Source organism: Aquarana catesbeiana, linkage group LG13 (genome assembly GCF_042186555.1).
Source record: "Aquarana catesbeiana isolate 2022-GZ linkage group LG13, ASM4218655v1, whole genome shotgun sequence".
NCBI classification, from domain to species: domain Eukaryota; kingdom Metazoa; phylum Chordata; class Amphibia; order Anura; family Ranidae; genus Aquarana; species Aquarana catesbeiana.
In genome coordinates this window covers 134085767-134098711 of record NC_133336.1, presented here as the reverse complement: position 1 = coordinate 134098711, position 12945 = coordinate 134085767, and the positions used below count along the sequence as shown (strand labels likewise).

At 40.7% G+C, this 12945-nt stretch overlaps 1 protein-coding gene across 1 annotated transcript in view; it reads right to left on the bottom strand.

Annotated features, from left to right (window-relative positions):
- Nucleotides 1–12945, bottom strand: part of ZFYVE19 (zinc finger FYVE-type containing 19) — a 63344-nt gene that overhangs the window by 31918 nt on the left and 18481 nt on the right. The window contains exons 5-6 of the mRNA XM_073609411.1: nt 12411–12571; nt 4940–5085 (exon numbers count right to left, since the gene is read on the bottom strand). Of these exons, the coding sequence (XP_073465512.1) occupies nt 4940–5085; nt 12411–12571 (307 nt within the window). The remainder of the gene's footprint in view (nt 1–4939; nt 5086–12410; nt 12572–12945) is intronic.

Genomic DNA, 12945 nt, shown 5'->3' with positions numbered 1-12945 from the left:
GGTTCCAAGGAAAGAACTATAAGTAAACATAGCAAGCGAGTAGATATTGTGGATAAGAATTTGATTTTGCTCTTGTTTTTCACTTCCAGAGTCCTGGTGGAGCGTGATTGGAGAGGTCTCTGTAACAGAGATGAAAGATGTTCATCTGGTTGGCAGTTTGTCTGTGCCATACCACACCGCAAATTTGTTCTGACAAACAGTCAGGGGAGAAGGGACAAAGATTCCGATTAATACTTGCAATATAAGGTTTCTTTTTCTTATGGACAATTTAGCGCTAATGCTGAATCTGAAAGACCGTGCCCATCAACAAGACTTGTGAAACATTTTACCGGAGTCTCTGTCATTTATGGATGCAAACGTACTGTGAATACGAGTGCAATGGGTTGGAGGTTGGGGAAGGAATATAACCTATCCAATCCTTCAGAACAAGAAATGTAAAATGTGTTTTATTTGGAGGGAGGAATTGAAAGAAGGAAATCATGTTTTTAATGTGTGACATGTATTGACATAACTGAAATAATATGGTGCAGGTACCCAGGAGGCTGGCATTTATGCATAGTAAGGTGTCCATTGGCCAGACTAGAGGGTGCCAGGTGACACATCATTGGGGGGAAAATTTCCTTGCAGGGGTGGTGTCTCAATCTTAGCAGTCCTACAGAGAGGTTCTTGGTTACTGGACAATTGGGACACCAGAACTGGATGGGTGGGAAATACGCCTGGTTTATGTCTCACAGGTAATGCCGGTGACTACATACAGAAGCATACTCCATTAGTGAAAGGGGAACAAACGCTGGCTACCAGGGTAAAGTATGCCTTCACCACATGGCGCTTCAACATCTCACAGTGGTTGATAAAAACCTATTACCCTATATGTGCTGAGCATACACGGTATCAAGTGCGGACATTATACCAGTGGCTTACTCCCAGAGATTTGCGGACACAAAATGAGGTTCATTCAGGAAGCTTATTTCTGAGAAGTAACCAAAAGAGGAGGGATGTATTCAGCACTATATTGCAGGGAATAGGAGCTCGGATGAGTGTTGTTAATGGAGTGGACATCAGTACCCTGAGGAACAAACTCTCAGCCATAGCTTCAGAGAGCAAGCGGGGCTTTGTTACTCAGAGAGAGATTGGTGGCATCCTTATTAACATTCAACAAAGTCACATAAATACCCAGGTTAAAGTGGGTCAGGATTTTGTCAACCATGTTGAGAGGTTGGTAGAGAGTGTGATGGTACAGGACAGAAATCTGTCATGGGCTCTGGCATGCAAGCAGGGGCAGGCGGAGGTATCAACTAACAAGCTGGTTGTTTAGTCAATGCATAAGGGGCCACAGTGGCCTTTTGAGTTAGCAGCACAGCTCAGTAAGACTTTGCCAAAACATGTCGCTTACACTACGTCAAAGTGGTGGTTGAATGCCTGGATGGGCTGTGCTAGTTTGGATTGTGAAAGGTGTTATGCTGCCTAATTGATCCCATATACAGAAGTGCAGACTCGGTCTGTATATTTGGTGGCATCAATGGGCTTACTGACTGGGTATTCTACCTTGTTGTAGTTGAGGCTAAATTACCCACGTGTGATCAGGGAGGATGGAAGCAGGTTGATATTTCCCTCTGTCGGAGGCATGACCATGATGCCCTTTGTATGCCAGGTCAATATACGGCGGTGAACAAGAAACGTTAGAAAGATATTTCACTCTGTTCTGAATGGAGAGATCATTGCTGGGAAGGAAGCACATGGGTATTATTATTTGGGACAAAGACAAGTTTGTTTCTTTGTCCTAAAGGATCGAGATGTAATGTTAGTCATGGAATTAGTGTGTTCCTTGAACCCAAAGATAGAGGTGCATGGTCTCTGAAATCCAGGTGCAGGGATGGAATTTTGTAGGTTTGTCATTGTTTCAGGTTTATATGTGTTGCACTCGATATTTATATAGAAGGGTCTCCCATTTATCTATGCAAGTTGAGGGACAAATAGACAGTAAGGTTTCTTCGTACAAGTTAGAGGCTTTGCTGCCAATTCTGAGCCCTGAAATACCGCTGACGTACCAAAATTGCGGTAGGAAAGGCCATTGTGAGCAAGGTTGATTTATGTGATAGTATAGTGTGACATATGTGTATTTTGTTAGTAATATGGGTGAGTAATGCCCTCCTCGAGACTCTGTATCAGAAAGCTGGTTAATATGTTGCTCTGAGTGTGTGCTGGTGAATGGTGAGTGAATGGACACCCCTTGCCTGTATTGCACCCGGTCGTGAAGATACCGGAAAGGAGAAGACACAGAATGGTGATATGGAAGCGGTCGCTGAAGAATGATGGTGGTGTGTCCCTCAGTGGCAAATTGACACATGTTGGGAAGCACAACACGTAAAGACAGTTATGGATTGTTCCATAGGAGCCGTTTCTGAAGCAAATGCTGGGAAGCGCAACACGTTAAGAAAGTTATGGACTGTTCCATAGAAGCGGTGTCTGAAGAAGGGTGATATGCGCCCTTGAGGCAAAAAGCGACATATGTAGGAAGGCAACATGTTTTAATATCGTATTTCGAGAGTTTCTTTCTGGTTGATACAACCAAGTGACTTAAGTTGAAAGTTGACCCAGCAGTGTGTCGATTTATGCCCCTAGCAAGGATGCTAAACAAAAGCTTGGCTCCAGACCAACTGGTGTGGTAAGATTGAAATCCTTCAATAGCACTCTGCAAGCAAGCTTCAAAGAGGGCCATGGCTGCCAGGATGATTGATGAAGGTGGGCTACAGAAGATCAAAGGACCAACAATCAATAAAGATGACCCTGGTCACATAGCAATGATACATGCCTAATAATACTGCCTCGTAACTACTTTGATTCGTCAAAAACCTAGATGGGCTGGCATCATATTTTCTGTTAAACATGGCTAAACTAGTACCTAAATATGAATGTCCTTGCATGGTTTAATCAGAGCCTAGACTTAAACCCCATTGAAAATCTGTGGAATAACTTGAAGACTACAGTCCACAAACGGTCACCTTCAAATCTAACTGAACTTGTGCAGTTCTGCAAGGAAGAGTGGGCAAATATTGCAAAATCTAGATGTGCAAAGTTAGTGGAGGCATATCCCAACAGACTAAAGGCTGTAATTAAAGCAAAATGTGGTCCAACAAAATACTGACATAAGGGGTGATCCTTTTTCCAACTGACATGTTGGTGTTAATGCTTTCACTTGGATGTTATAAGTTGCACTGAGTAAATACAGCTGGATAAAAACACAAACTGTGCCCGTTTTCATTTCAGGCTGCAAAGCAACAAAATATGATTATTTTACAGGGTTGTGATATTTTTCTATACCCACTGTATATAGTAAATCACCCTTTTTACATGAGCAATAATTTGAATCTGGACACATAATAAATATAGTGTCAGGAGTCTTGCCATACATATAGAAAGAAGGTAGACAAAAGATAGTAGAATTTTACAGATGGCATTTCCCATCAAAAGGTACTGTATAATGGTGAAAAAACCGAATGGTTAACACTGTGCTTGAAAATAAAATATGTGAAAATAAAAAAGATAAAAAAATAAATGAATATATGAAGCTGCCGGCACCAGAAGTCCTAAATACAAAAAACTCAAATCAGTGAAAAACATGGGGTGGGTGCGGCGCTTAATGTATTGATCAAAAAGTGAGAGGAAAAAACTAAATGAATTAACATTCAATAGTGATGAAAAGTATAAGTGGAAAACTAAGGCAGAGCCCCTATACCTCAAAACAGGGAAAATGACAAAAAAACTAAATGAATTCACATTCGGTAGTGGTGAAAAGTGTATGTGGAAAACTAAGGCAAAGTCCCTAAATATCAAAACAGGGAAAATGACAAAAGCAATCCAGTAAAACAATACAAGTGAAAAAATAAAAGAATCAAATTTTATAATAGCAATAATGAATAATGTAAGTCATAAACATTGAAGTGAAATGTCACAAAATATGAGGCAACAAACATAAAAAAAAAAGTGATCCCAAAATATGCAAAAAAAAAAAAAAAAAAAAAATTCACTCATATGAATATTATAATTGCAAAAAAAAAAAAAAAAAAATCGGAAAATAAAGTCCCAGATTATTGTGACAATAGATGAAAAATGTCCATGCAAATGATCAAACCGATGATACAGCAACCAGCAGGCGGAGGAAGCTCGAGGAGACGCCGCTATCTTTGTTAACACAATGCGCTAACATCAGCTTTATCCTGTAAGTGCAATCTTGCTTGATCTTAATAAATTATTTTAGTACATACTGCACTATGGGCGCAATTTTCTTTTATGTCTGAGTGATAAGGACCCAGCTGATCGGGACATCTGTATAGGTTTTTGGGAGACCCAATTCCCTGAGCTTGGTGAGACCGCCATTGCGGTCATTCCTGCGGGTAAGGAGACTACATACTCACTCTGGGTGCATAACCTGTTTGGAGAAAGGGCCTCTACTTTTCTCTTCACGGCGTTCAGTTGTTTCACTTGCATGGACATTTTTCATCTATTGTCACAATAATCTGGGACTTTATTTTCCAAAATTTTTTTAATTTTTTAATTTTTGCAATTATAATATTCATATGAGTGAATATTTTTTTTGCATATTTTGGGATCACTTCATTTTTTTTTTTTTATGTTTGTTGCCTCATATTTTGTGACATTTCACTTCAATGTTTATGACTTACATTATTCATTATTGCTATTATAAGATTTGGATTCTTTTATTTTTATTTTTTCACTTGTATTGTTTTACTGTATGAGCTACACAATTCAATTTAGTCACCTAGGTTGCAGAACTACATATTGTTACATAGTTAAGAAGTTTAGAAAAAACTGATGTCAATCAGCTTTACCCGCTCATAGTATTACCTACGGGGTTTTTAAATTTTCAAGATTGGTCTGTTTTAATTGATAGCATTAAAGGAAACATTACAATAAATACCGGCTTAGTCGTTGTGGAAGGAGGAGTCCTCCCCTGCAATATTGCAAGTCGGTCTTCCATTTCCTGTAATGATGGAACACGGCCTTGTGTGTCTTTCTGTAGAGCTTGCACCCTGGATTCTATTTCTGCCATTGAGGCAACGGTTTCTACATAAAAGAATGAGACCTACATCAAGCAATGGGGGTCACACACACAGTTGCTTAATATGCTTTAATTTGCTTCAAGCTGCTCATGAGCTGCAGCAAGTTGGAGTTACATAATGCTGCTTCTGACCTGTTTTAGTATACACATTGGTTCTTAAAAAAAAAGTACCATAGACGCAAACAAAATTCCATGTACATGAGCTCCTATAGGAGATGTATACTGTATATGTAGTATAAAGGTGGTCACAGATGGTTCAATAAAAGCAAGCAGTGCTTATGATTTTGAACTTTTATTGCTATTATCAGGGTGTAATTTACTTTAATGAGGCATTAACGAGCACTGCATGTGATTGGAAGTGCTTGTTATAGAATGAGCATGAGGATGGGCAGATATCTCCCACACACTTTGTTCCCAAATGTATAAGCTTAGCTATGGTCATCCTGCAGCCAATTATAAATCGCCAGATGTCTCACCAAGCACAATGGGCAATAAGATACCTGCCTATCCATCACAGAATATGTGTGCTGCTAGATCCTGACTCAAACTCAGCAGATGGGTGAATGCAGCACATACTGTACATAGCAAAATTAATTCAATAATATACCAGCTTGCACAGAGGCTTTTAAGAACACAGGAAAACCTTAGTACTCTGCAAGGTATAATAAATGCTTAATGGTAACATGTAGGAGACGAAATATGGGAGACTTCTATTGGTGACTATTAGAATTGACTATTAAATATTGGTGACTTCTTTAAAAGCTGAAGTCTGGCTTTAACTTTATTTTCACAGTTGTACAGGCTCCACTCCTTTACTGAAATGACTTACTCTGATTCCACTGCCCATGACGAGCTTCTAATGCCCCGTACACACGATTGGACATTCCGACAACAAAATCCATGTTTTTTTTCCAACGGATGTTGGCTCAAACTTGTCTTGCATACAAACGGTCACACAAAGTTGGTCGGAAATTGCGAACGTCAAGAATGCGGTGACGTACAACACGTACGACGGCACTAGAGGGAGTTCAATACCAAGAGCGCCACCCTTTGGGCTCCTTCCGCTAATCTCGTGTTAGTAGAAGTTTGGTGACAGACGATTTGTGCTTTTCAGCCTCCTGCTTTTCCGATCGTTACTGCTCTTCGGTTTGTGCTTGTGGGTTTGTATTTCTATTACGTATTTGTTTTTCAGTGCGTTCTTGTCTGCTCGTTTCTGATTTTCAGCTCCGGCCTTTCTGTTTTTCAGGGCTTTCTGTTAGTTCGTTCTGACCAGCCGACCGTTTTGAAGCCATGAGGACCCTCACCCCGGACCAGAGGGTTTATATCTACCGTCTGGCCAGAGCCAGAAGAGTGGTGGAGAACGTTTTCAGGATAATGGCCAGCCGGTTCCACCTATTCCTTACGCCTAAAGTTAACCAGATAATCCTTGCATGCTGCATTCTACACAACTATTTAAAAGGAGAAATTCAATGAACTATGTGGCCTCAGTTGTGCCTGAGGCCAGACTTCAAGAAGAAACCCAGACGGCGCTTGAAGCTGGCCGTCCTGGCTTGCCCCCCCCAAAGCGCCCGCGAAGTAAGACAGAAGTATGTTAAGTACTTTGCGGGTAGGGGGACCATTGATATGCCAGAAACGGTTTAAGAAACATTTTATCAACAATTTTTAAACTTAAACTGAAAGAAGATTTCCTTTGATTTACTGCCTGGGTTTCTTTTAGCTGTCTCCTAGGTTCTCTTTTCTTTTTGAACATTTTCTTCAATAGTGCAAATGTAATTTATTTGACACATTACATTATAATTATACATTATTTGATACATAAGGTGACAATCTCTTCTTCAGCGAACTATTATTATGTTGTGGGTCTGCTACACAAACCTTGTTTTTGTTGTTAATGTATGTAATGTATTACTGACAAAAAATATTCATCATTTTCAGCACCATGAATGAATTTTGTGGAGTCATGAAAATGGCGTGATTGTGGCAAATTAGAAAGCACTGTGGGAGTTATTTACTAAAGGCAAATCCACTTTGCACTCCAACACTTAAAAGTGCACATGAAACGGCACTGAAACTGCACTTGTAGTGCAAAGTGGATTTGCTTTTAGTAAATAACCCCCCATTGTCACTGTAAACACCAACTTACTACAAAAATTGATAGTAAGCATTGAAAGAAGAAGCCACACATTGTTGAGTAAAAAACATTTTACTCAAAGCACATTCACATGTGTGTTAGAAAAGGGTTTTTGAACAAACCAACATCTTTGGTGTATATATTTGTTTCACATTGTAAAAGATCCTTTTTTTGGTTAAACAGGCATGTTTCAAAGTATAACATACACAACTCAGGAACTTACAAAGTTCAACTTTGATAAAGTGAAGGCAATATCAGACATTAGTATGTCCAAAATGTGTTGATATTGCCTTCATCAGATGGGGTGGTCACCTCTGTAAAAGCCAAAATTTGAAGATGCACACAAATTGAGAGTCAAAAATGGGGATTTCCCTCCTGATCCCATGCTTAATGTCAACAAGTGCTAGCTCCCATCCTGGGGGATCAATGGACGTGTTTTGGGGGTGCAAACCCTTCCTCTCACCTAATCGAGTTGGGAGGAAGGGGTTGCACCCACAAAACACGTACATTGATATCCCCTGAAGGCAGATAGCACATGTTGACACACTGTGTGCATCTTCAAAATTTGGCTTTTCAAATACTTTACAACTTTTTTTTAAATTCAAAAATACACAATAAAATGGTACAATTTTGTTATTTTCTGCCTAAAACATCAATGATGTTCTTCTATTTTGAACATCATTGATGTTTTCCTTTATATTTTCTAAATTACGATTGCACCCCATTATCTCCCAGATGAGGATCTGGGCACTTTCACTGCTGAAAAGAGATTCTTCTTCCACAACATCCACATCACCTAAAAGAAAAAAAAAACAAAAACACCCTATATTATAAACATGCAGGCATAGATCTCTTACCTGAAGCTGTGGTCTGAGAGACTCACCTGTTGTGGTGACAATTTCCCCCACTTCATAAACCTCTCCCTCCACATCCTCTGCTTGTGGTGTGGGGATTTCCCCTTCTTTAGCAGGTGGGGTGTCCCTGATGTCCTCAGATGTCCCGAGTCTTTTCTCCCCTATGTGAATAAAAAATAGGTATACTTAGCACACAGATATTGGAGGGCAGAAATAGGAATATGAAACACTGCTTGGAAGTGTTGTACAATTGTTTTAGTAGAATTCCAAGCTGAAGAACATTTTATTTCCTTTCTAAAGCTGGAATACTTCCCTTTTTTTGTATCACACATGGAGACACCCCTATAGTATCCAATGGAGCACCTGTGTGGGACACCCTAAAAAGTTTGTTCTGGTGTCCCACACTAGTGCTCCTGCATCCAAATGTGTAAACAGCTGCTGAGTGTCCTCTCCTTACAAACCCATCTAGACAACAAACTTATTTTAACACAAATAGGCATGAACAAATGTAGTTAACCTGTATCTGTCAAAAACATCTTAAAGCGGGGCGAACAAACGATGTTTCCTACAACCGATTACTGTGCCCATGAACATCAAAGTAAAAAAAAAAAAATGTACAACAGTAAAAAAAAGCACATGGGGCATCACGAACATTAAGAAGAATAGGAACACACAACAAAATACTTACTTTTTTGCAGCGCTCTCTTGATTCTTCTGTACTGAGCCTGCTCCCTCAATTTGAGGTCTGACCAGCGTTTCCTCAGTTGATCCTTGGATCGCCATACCACAAAATTCCTCTGCAGACTCTTCACAACTTTGGCACGATCTTGGCCTTTCTCACATTTGGGTTTGGGTAAGGTCCATGCTTCCCGTCATAGTCGGCCCTTTTCAGGATGTCCACCATCTCTACAAAGGACATATTTGAGGCCTTCAATCTCCTCCAGGATCGTGAGGTTTGGGGCTCCGGCCTTTCGTCGTTGCTGCTCTCCTCTACATGCACCTGTTGTCTCTCCGCCATGTTTTCTCCCACTGTGCTGAAAGAGAAGGGGCGGGGAATAGACTACAAAGAACGTCAGGGGCGGGCGGAGTTTCACGCATGCGCAGTGTATAGAAAGCATAACACGCGTGCATCGTACGTACCATCTGCGAGCGGAGGACGAAGTAATGGAAGCGACGATACAAAATTGTACAAAGGTACAATTTTAAGTGGCCTATACTGCTTATAGATTGAGGACTATATTGGGTGAAGATTAGGAGAGTTTCGCCTGACATTAGGGTTTGTCTTGTGTTGTCTCTTGCAGAGAAAATGGATCTATTCAATGATGAGGACTTTATCCCCATATTCACTGATATGTACAGGGAGCTGCCCTGTCTGTGGCAGGTAAACCACCCGTTTTATAACAATAAACCAAAGAGGAAGGCAGCGCTGGATCAATTGCTGGAATTTGTGAAGCCGGTGATCTCCACGGCAGACATCCCCTATTTGAAGGCCCTAATTGGTGGCATGAGGAACACTTATAATAGGGAGCGCAAGAAGGTCGAGGATTCCCTGAGATCAGGAGCTGCAGCAGATGACATTTATGTACCCAGGCTGTGGTACTATGACACACTGCATTTTCTGGCAGAACAGACTGAACCCAGGTCATCACTCTCCAGTTTTTCCTCCAAGGCTTCCTTTCCCCCAGCTGAGGCTTCCGATGACCAACCTGGGCCTTCCAGGCACCAACATGTGGAGGAGCCCAGCTTGAGTCAGGTATAGCATTCTTCAAAATATTTCTGTTTGTCAAATTAATGATGTTAAATATATGTTAGTTTTGATAACCAATTTCTGATTTTATAAAGTGTTTTACATATCAATAGACACTAGTGGCCACAAATGATTGGGACAAGAATGAAAAATGCTGGGGTCAGAATGATAGTCTTTTCTATTTATTAACATTCAATTTGCAACAGTCATGAGCTGAAAATTGTGTGCAATTGATGAACCAAAAAACTAAAACTATGTCCCTTTTTCATACAGAGGAAAGTCTCAGCCAGGAGGTGGCAGGGGTAAGTGGGAGGAAGAGGAGTAACCTGAAGGAAGCAGCAATTGGCCTATTTCTGAGGCTACTGCAGCCTTTAGAAACCCCCCAGTGTTCAAGAGGACTATGCCTACATGACAGCCTACAAAATGCTGGAAATGGAGGAAGGCCACCGCCTCTTATGTGAGGAAGTTATCTTACAAGCCCCAAATAAGGGGTTGAAGGGCGAACTCACAAGCCAAAGCCACGTTTGTGAGTTCAACCATGGTCCTCCTCCTCCACCTCCTGCCACAACTCCAACAAAGAGCCACAGCCTGGAAGGAAGCATCTAAGGAAGACAAGAGAGTGATGGCCCTGGTTCAGTCTGGTCTGACAAAAGAAGCAGGCTGTTGTATGACCACAGCCTGGGGACAGATATGTCATCTGCTGCTGTTCCTGATCTCTTGTAGTCCTGGACCGGATTGTGCTCACTATTATATGGACTCCTCAGGCCACCAATTTTGACTGTAAAATTATTGATGTCTGCCCTGGGGTACAAAGGCTTCTCAAATTTCAGCAGTTTCTCCAGCGTTGCCTTCCTCTTTATTTTTTTATGACCCAGAATAAATGGCTATTTCTTTTTCACAAATACTTGGCTATGTGTTTTACTTCAAAAAGGACAGTTTGTTTGTGAGTAGGCAGGTACATACAATGTCAAATTAACAAGGGACACCAACCAACCTCCTTGAGGTAAAAAAATACAAGATAATGATGTTGTGGTACCTTGACACACAAAATGAGAAATAATATTATGGAGAGCACTAGAAAAATAAAAAAATGCAGATCTTGATAAAAAAAAAAAAAAAAAAAAAAACAAACATTTATGGAGATGTGACAAAAAACAAAATTAATATTATTCATGAGATCACGAGAAACAATAAAGAAATCAGTTTGTGAGAACTGTGTGAATATGAGCAGCAAAACAACTTCATTCTTCTAGCATTCTAAAGAAGAGAATGTGCTGCATTAAACTATTTTAAAAATTGCAGCGTGACGAATGCCAGACCGAGCGCTTCCGCCTCGTAATTTATTCTGAGCATGCGTGGCACTTTGTGCGTCAGAATTGTGTACACAAGATCGGAATTTACGCGTACGGATTTTGTTGTCGGAAAATTTGAGAACCTGATCTCAAATTTTGTACGACAGAAATTCCGATGAAAACTGCCTGATGGAGCCTACACACGGTCAGAATTTCCGACAAAAAGGCTCCCATCGAACATTTTCCGTCGGAAAATCTGACCGTGTGTACAGGGCATAACAGCTGCTCACGCTACACTGCACCATTCACAGAACATCTTGTATTTTTTTTTTTAATGAATACAGGGCTATCTTTGATTGAATCAAGTAGATAAGAGGGGCAGGGACCTCACAATGTTCACCTGGCCAAGCATGCAAGAAGAGAAGCCACTTGCATATGGCTTGGGCGATTGCGGTGATCACTGTAGTAGGAAAGTGATTAGCAGTTTGCCCAGAGGACCATCAGGTTTTCGATACGCATGATTACATTGGCCCAAGCGGAGAAGTATGCAATACAGATTATACCTGGAGTACCGATATAGAAGGTGCAGTTCCAGGGCTTTATGTCGTAAAATCACATTTTACTGGTTACATGCTTGTTTCAGGACAGTGATTTCAATATTCAGCTAAGAATCACAAATGGCATTGCAATAAGTCATATCTCCTCTAAACGTTGTGCCTGGTATGGTCATCCTATGTCACATGAGGCACACCCATACTCATATTTCTCTTCCAGCCAGAGTAAAATTACTTTTTGGGTAAGGATCTGCTTTATGGCTTAGTGTTGTTGAAATATTTAGCATGCAAAGGATCAGCTTATGAAGAATACTCTACAATATATTCTGTATGCATGGCGCCTCTGTCAGAGGAGACTTTGTATTCATTCATAAAATACAAAGCTAAATGGCTGAGCAGCTCTCGGACTGACTTGATTTAGTTCCTGGAGCTGGGCGGGAAGTACCTGTCCCACAAGCGGAACACAGCACTGTAAACTGTATGTAGTTAAGGCTACATACAGTGCTGACAGCCATTGCATGCGTTAGCAAAGTAAACAGTTCCTGTGGACCAGCTTGGTCCCAACAAACTATTTAATATTCAATAAAACATGGAGATCAGCCTCAGGTTCACAGCTCCTAACTACTCAGAAAATATGAACAAAAAGGGTGATATATATTTGTATTTGGTTCTGTAAACTAAATTCTAATGGCAAATGTAGCTGTAGGTTACATCTAAGCAGCTTTTTATTTAGTTCAGACATTTCGACTCACTAGGTTTAGTTTCTTGCTTGAGTTTCTCAAGGCGTTCAGCAATTGCTCTGTCTTCTGCAGACAAACCATCATACTTCAGATTCGTTCCTCCAGGTGGCATTCCGGGCCACACCTGCATCACTTTTTGTTGATTCTGTCTGGCTTCTAAGGCAGCCACTCTCCTGAAATATAGCTTAATTAGTTTCACAGATTTTTGCCCAATATAATGATTTTCTGTATGTTCAAGAGTTTTCAGCAATGTGGCTAATGCCTCGTACACACGAGCAGACTTTTCGTCTGGACTGGTCCGACGGTCTATCCGACAGACTTTCGGCGGACTTCCGAACGGACTTGCCTACACATGATCACACCAAAGTCCAAAGACAGATTCGTACGTGATGACGTATGACGAGACTAAAATAAGGAAGTTGATAGCCAGTAGCCAATAGCTGCCCTAGCGTCGGTTTTAGTCCGTTGAACTAGCATACAGACGAACAAATTTTTCGACCGGACTCGGGTCCATCGGAAAGATTTGAAACATGTTTTATTTCTAGGT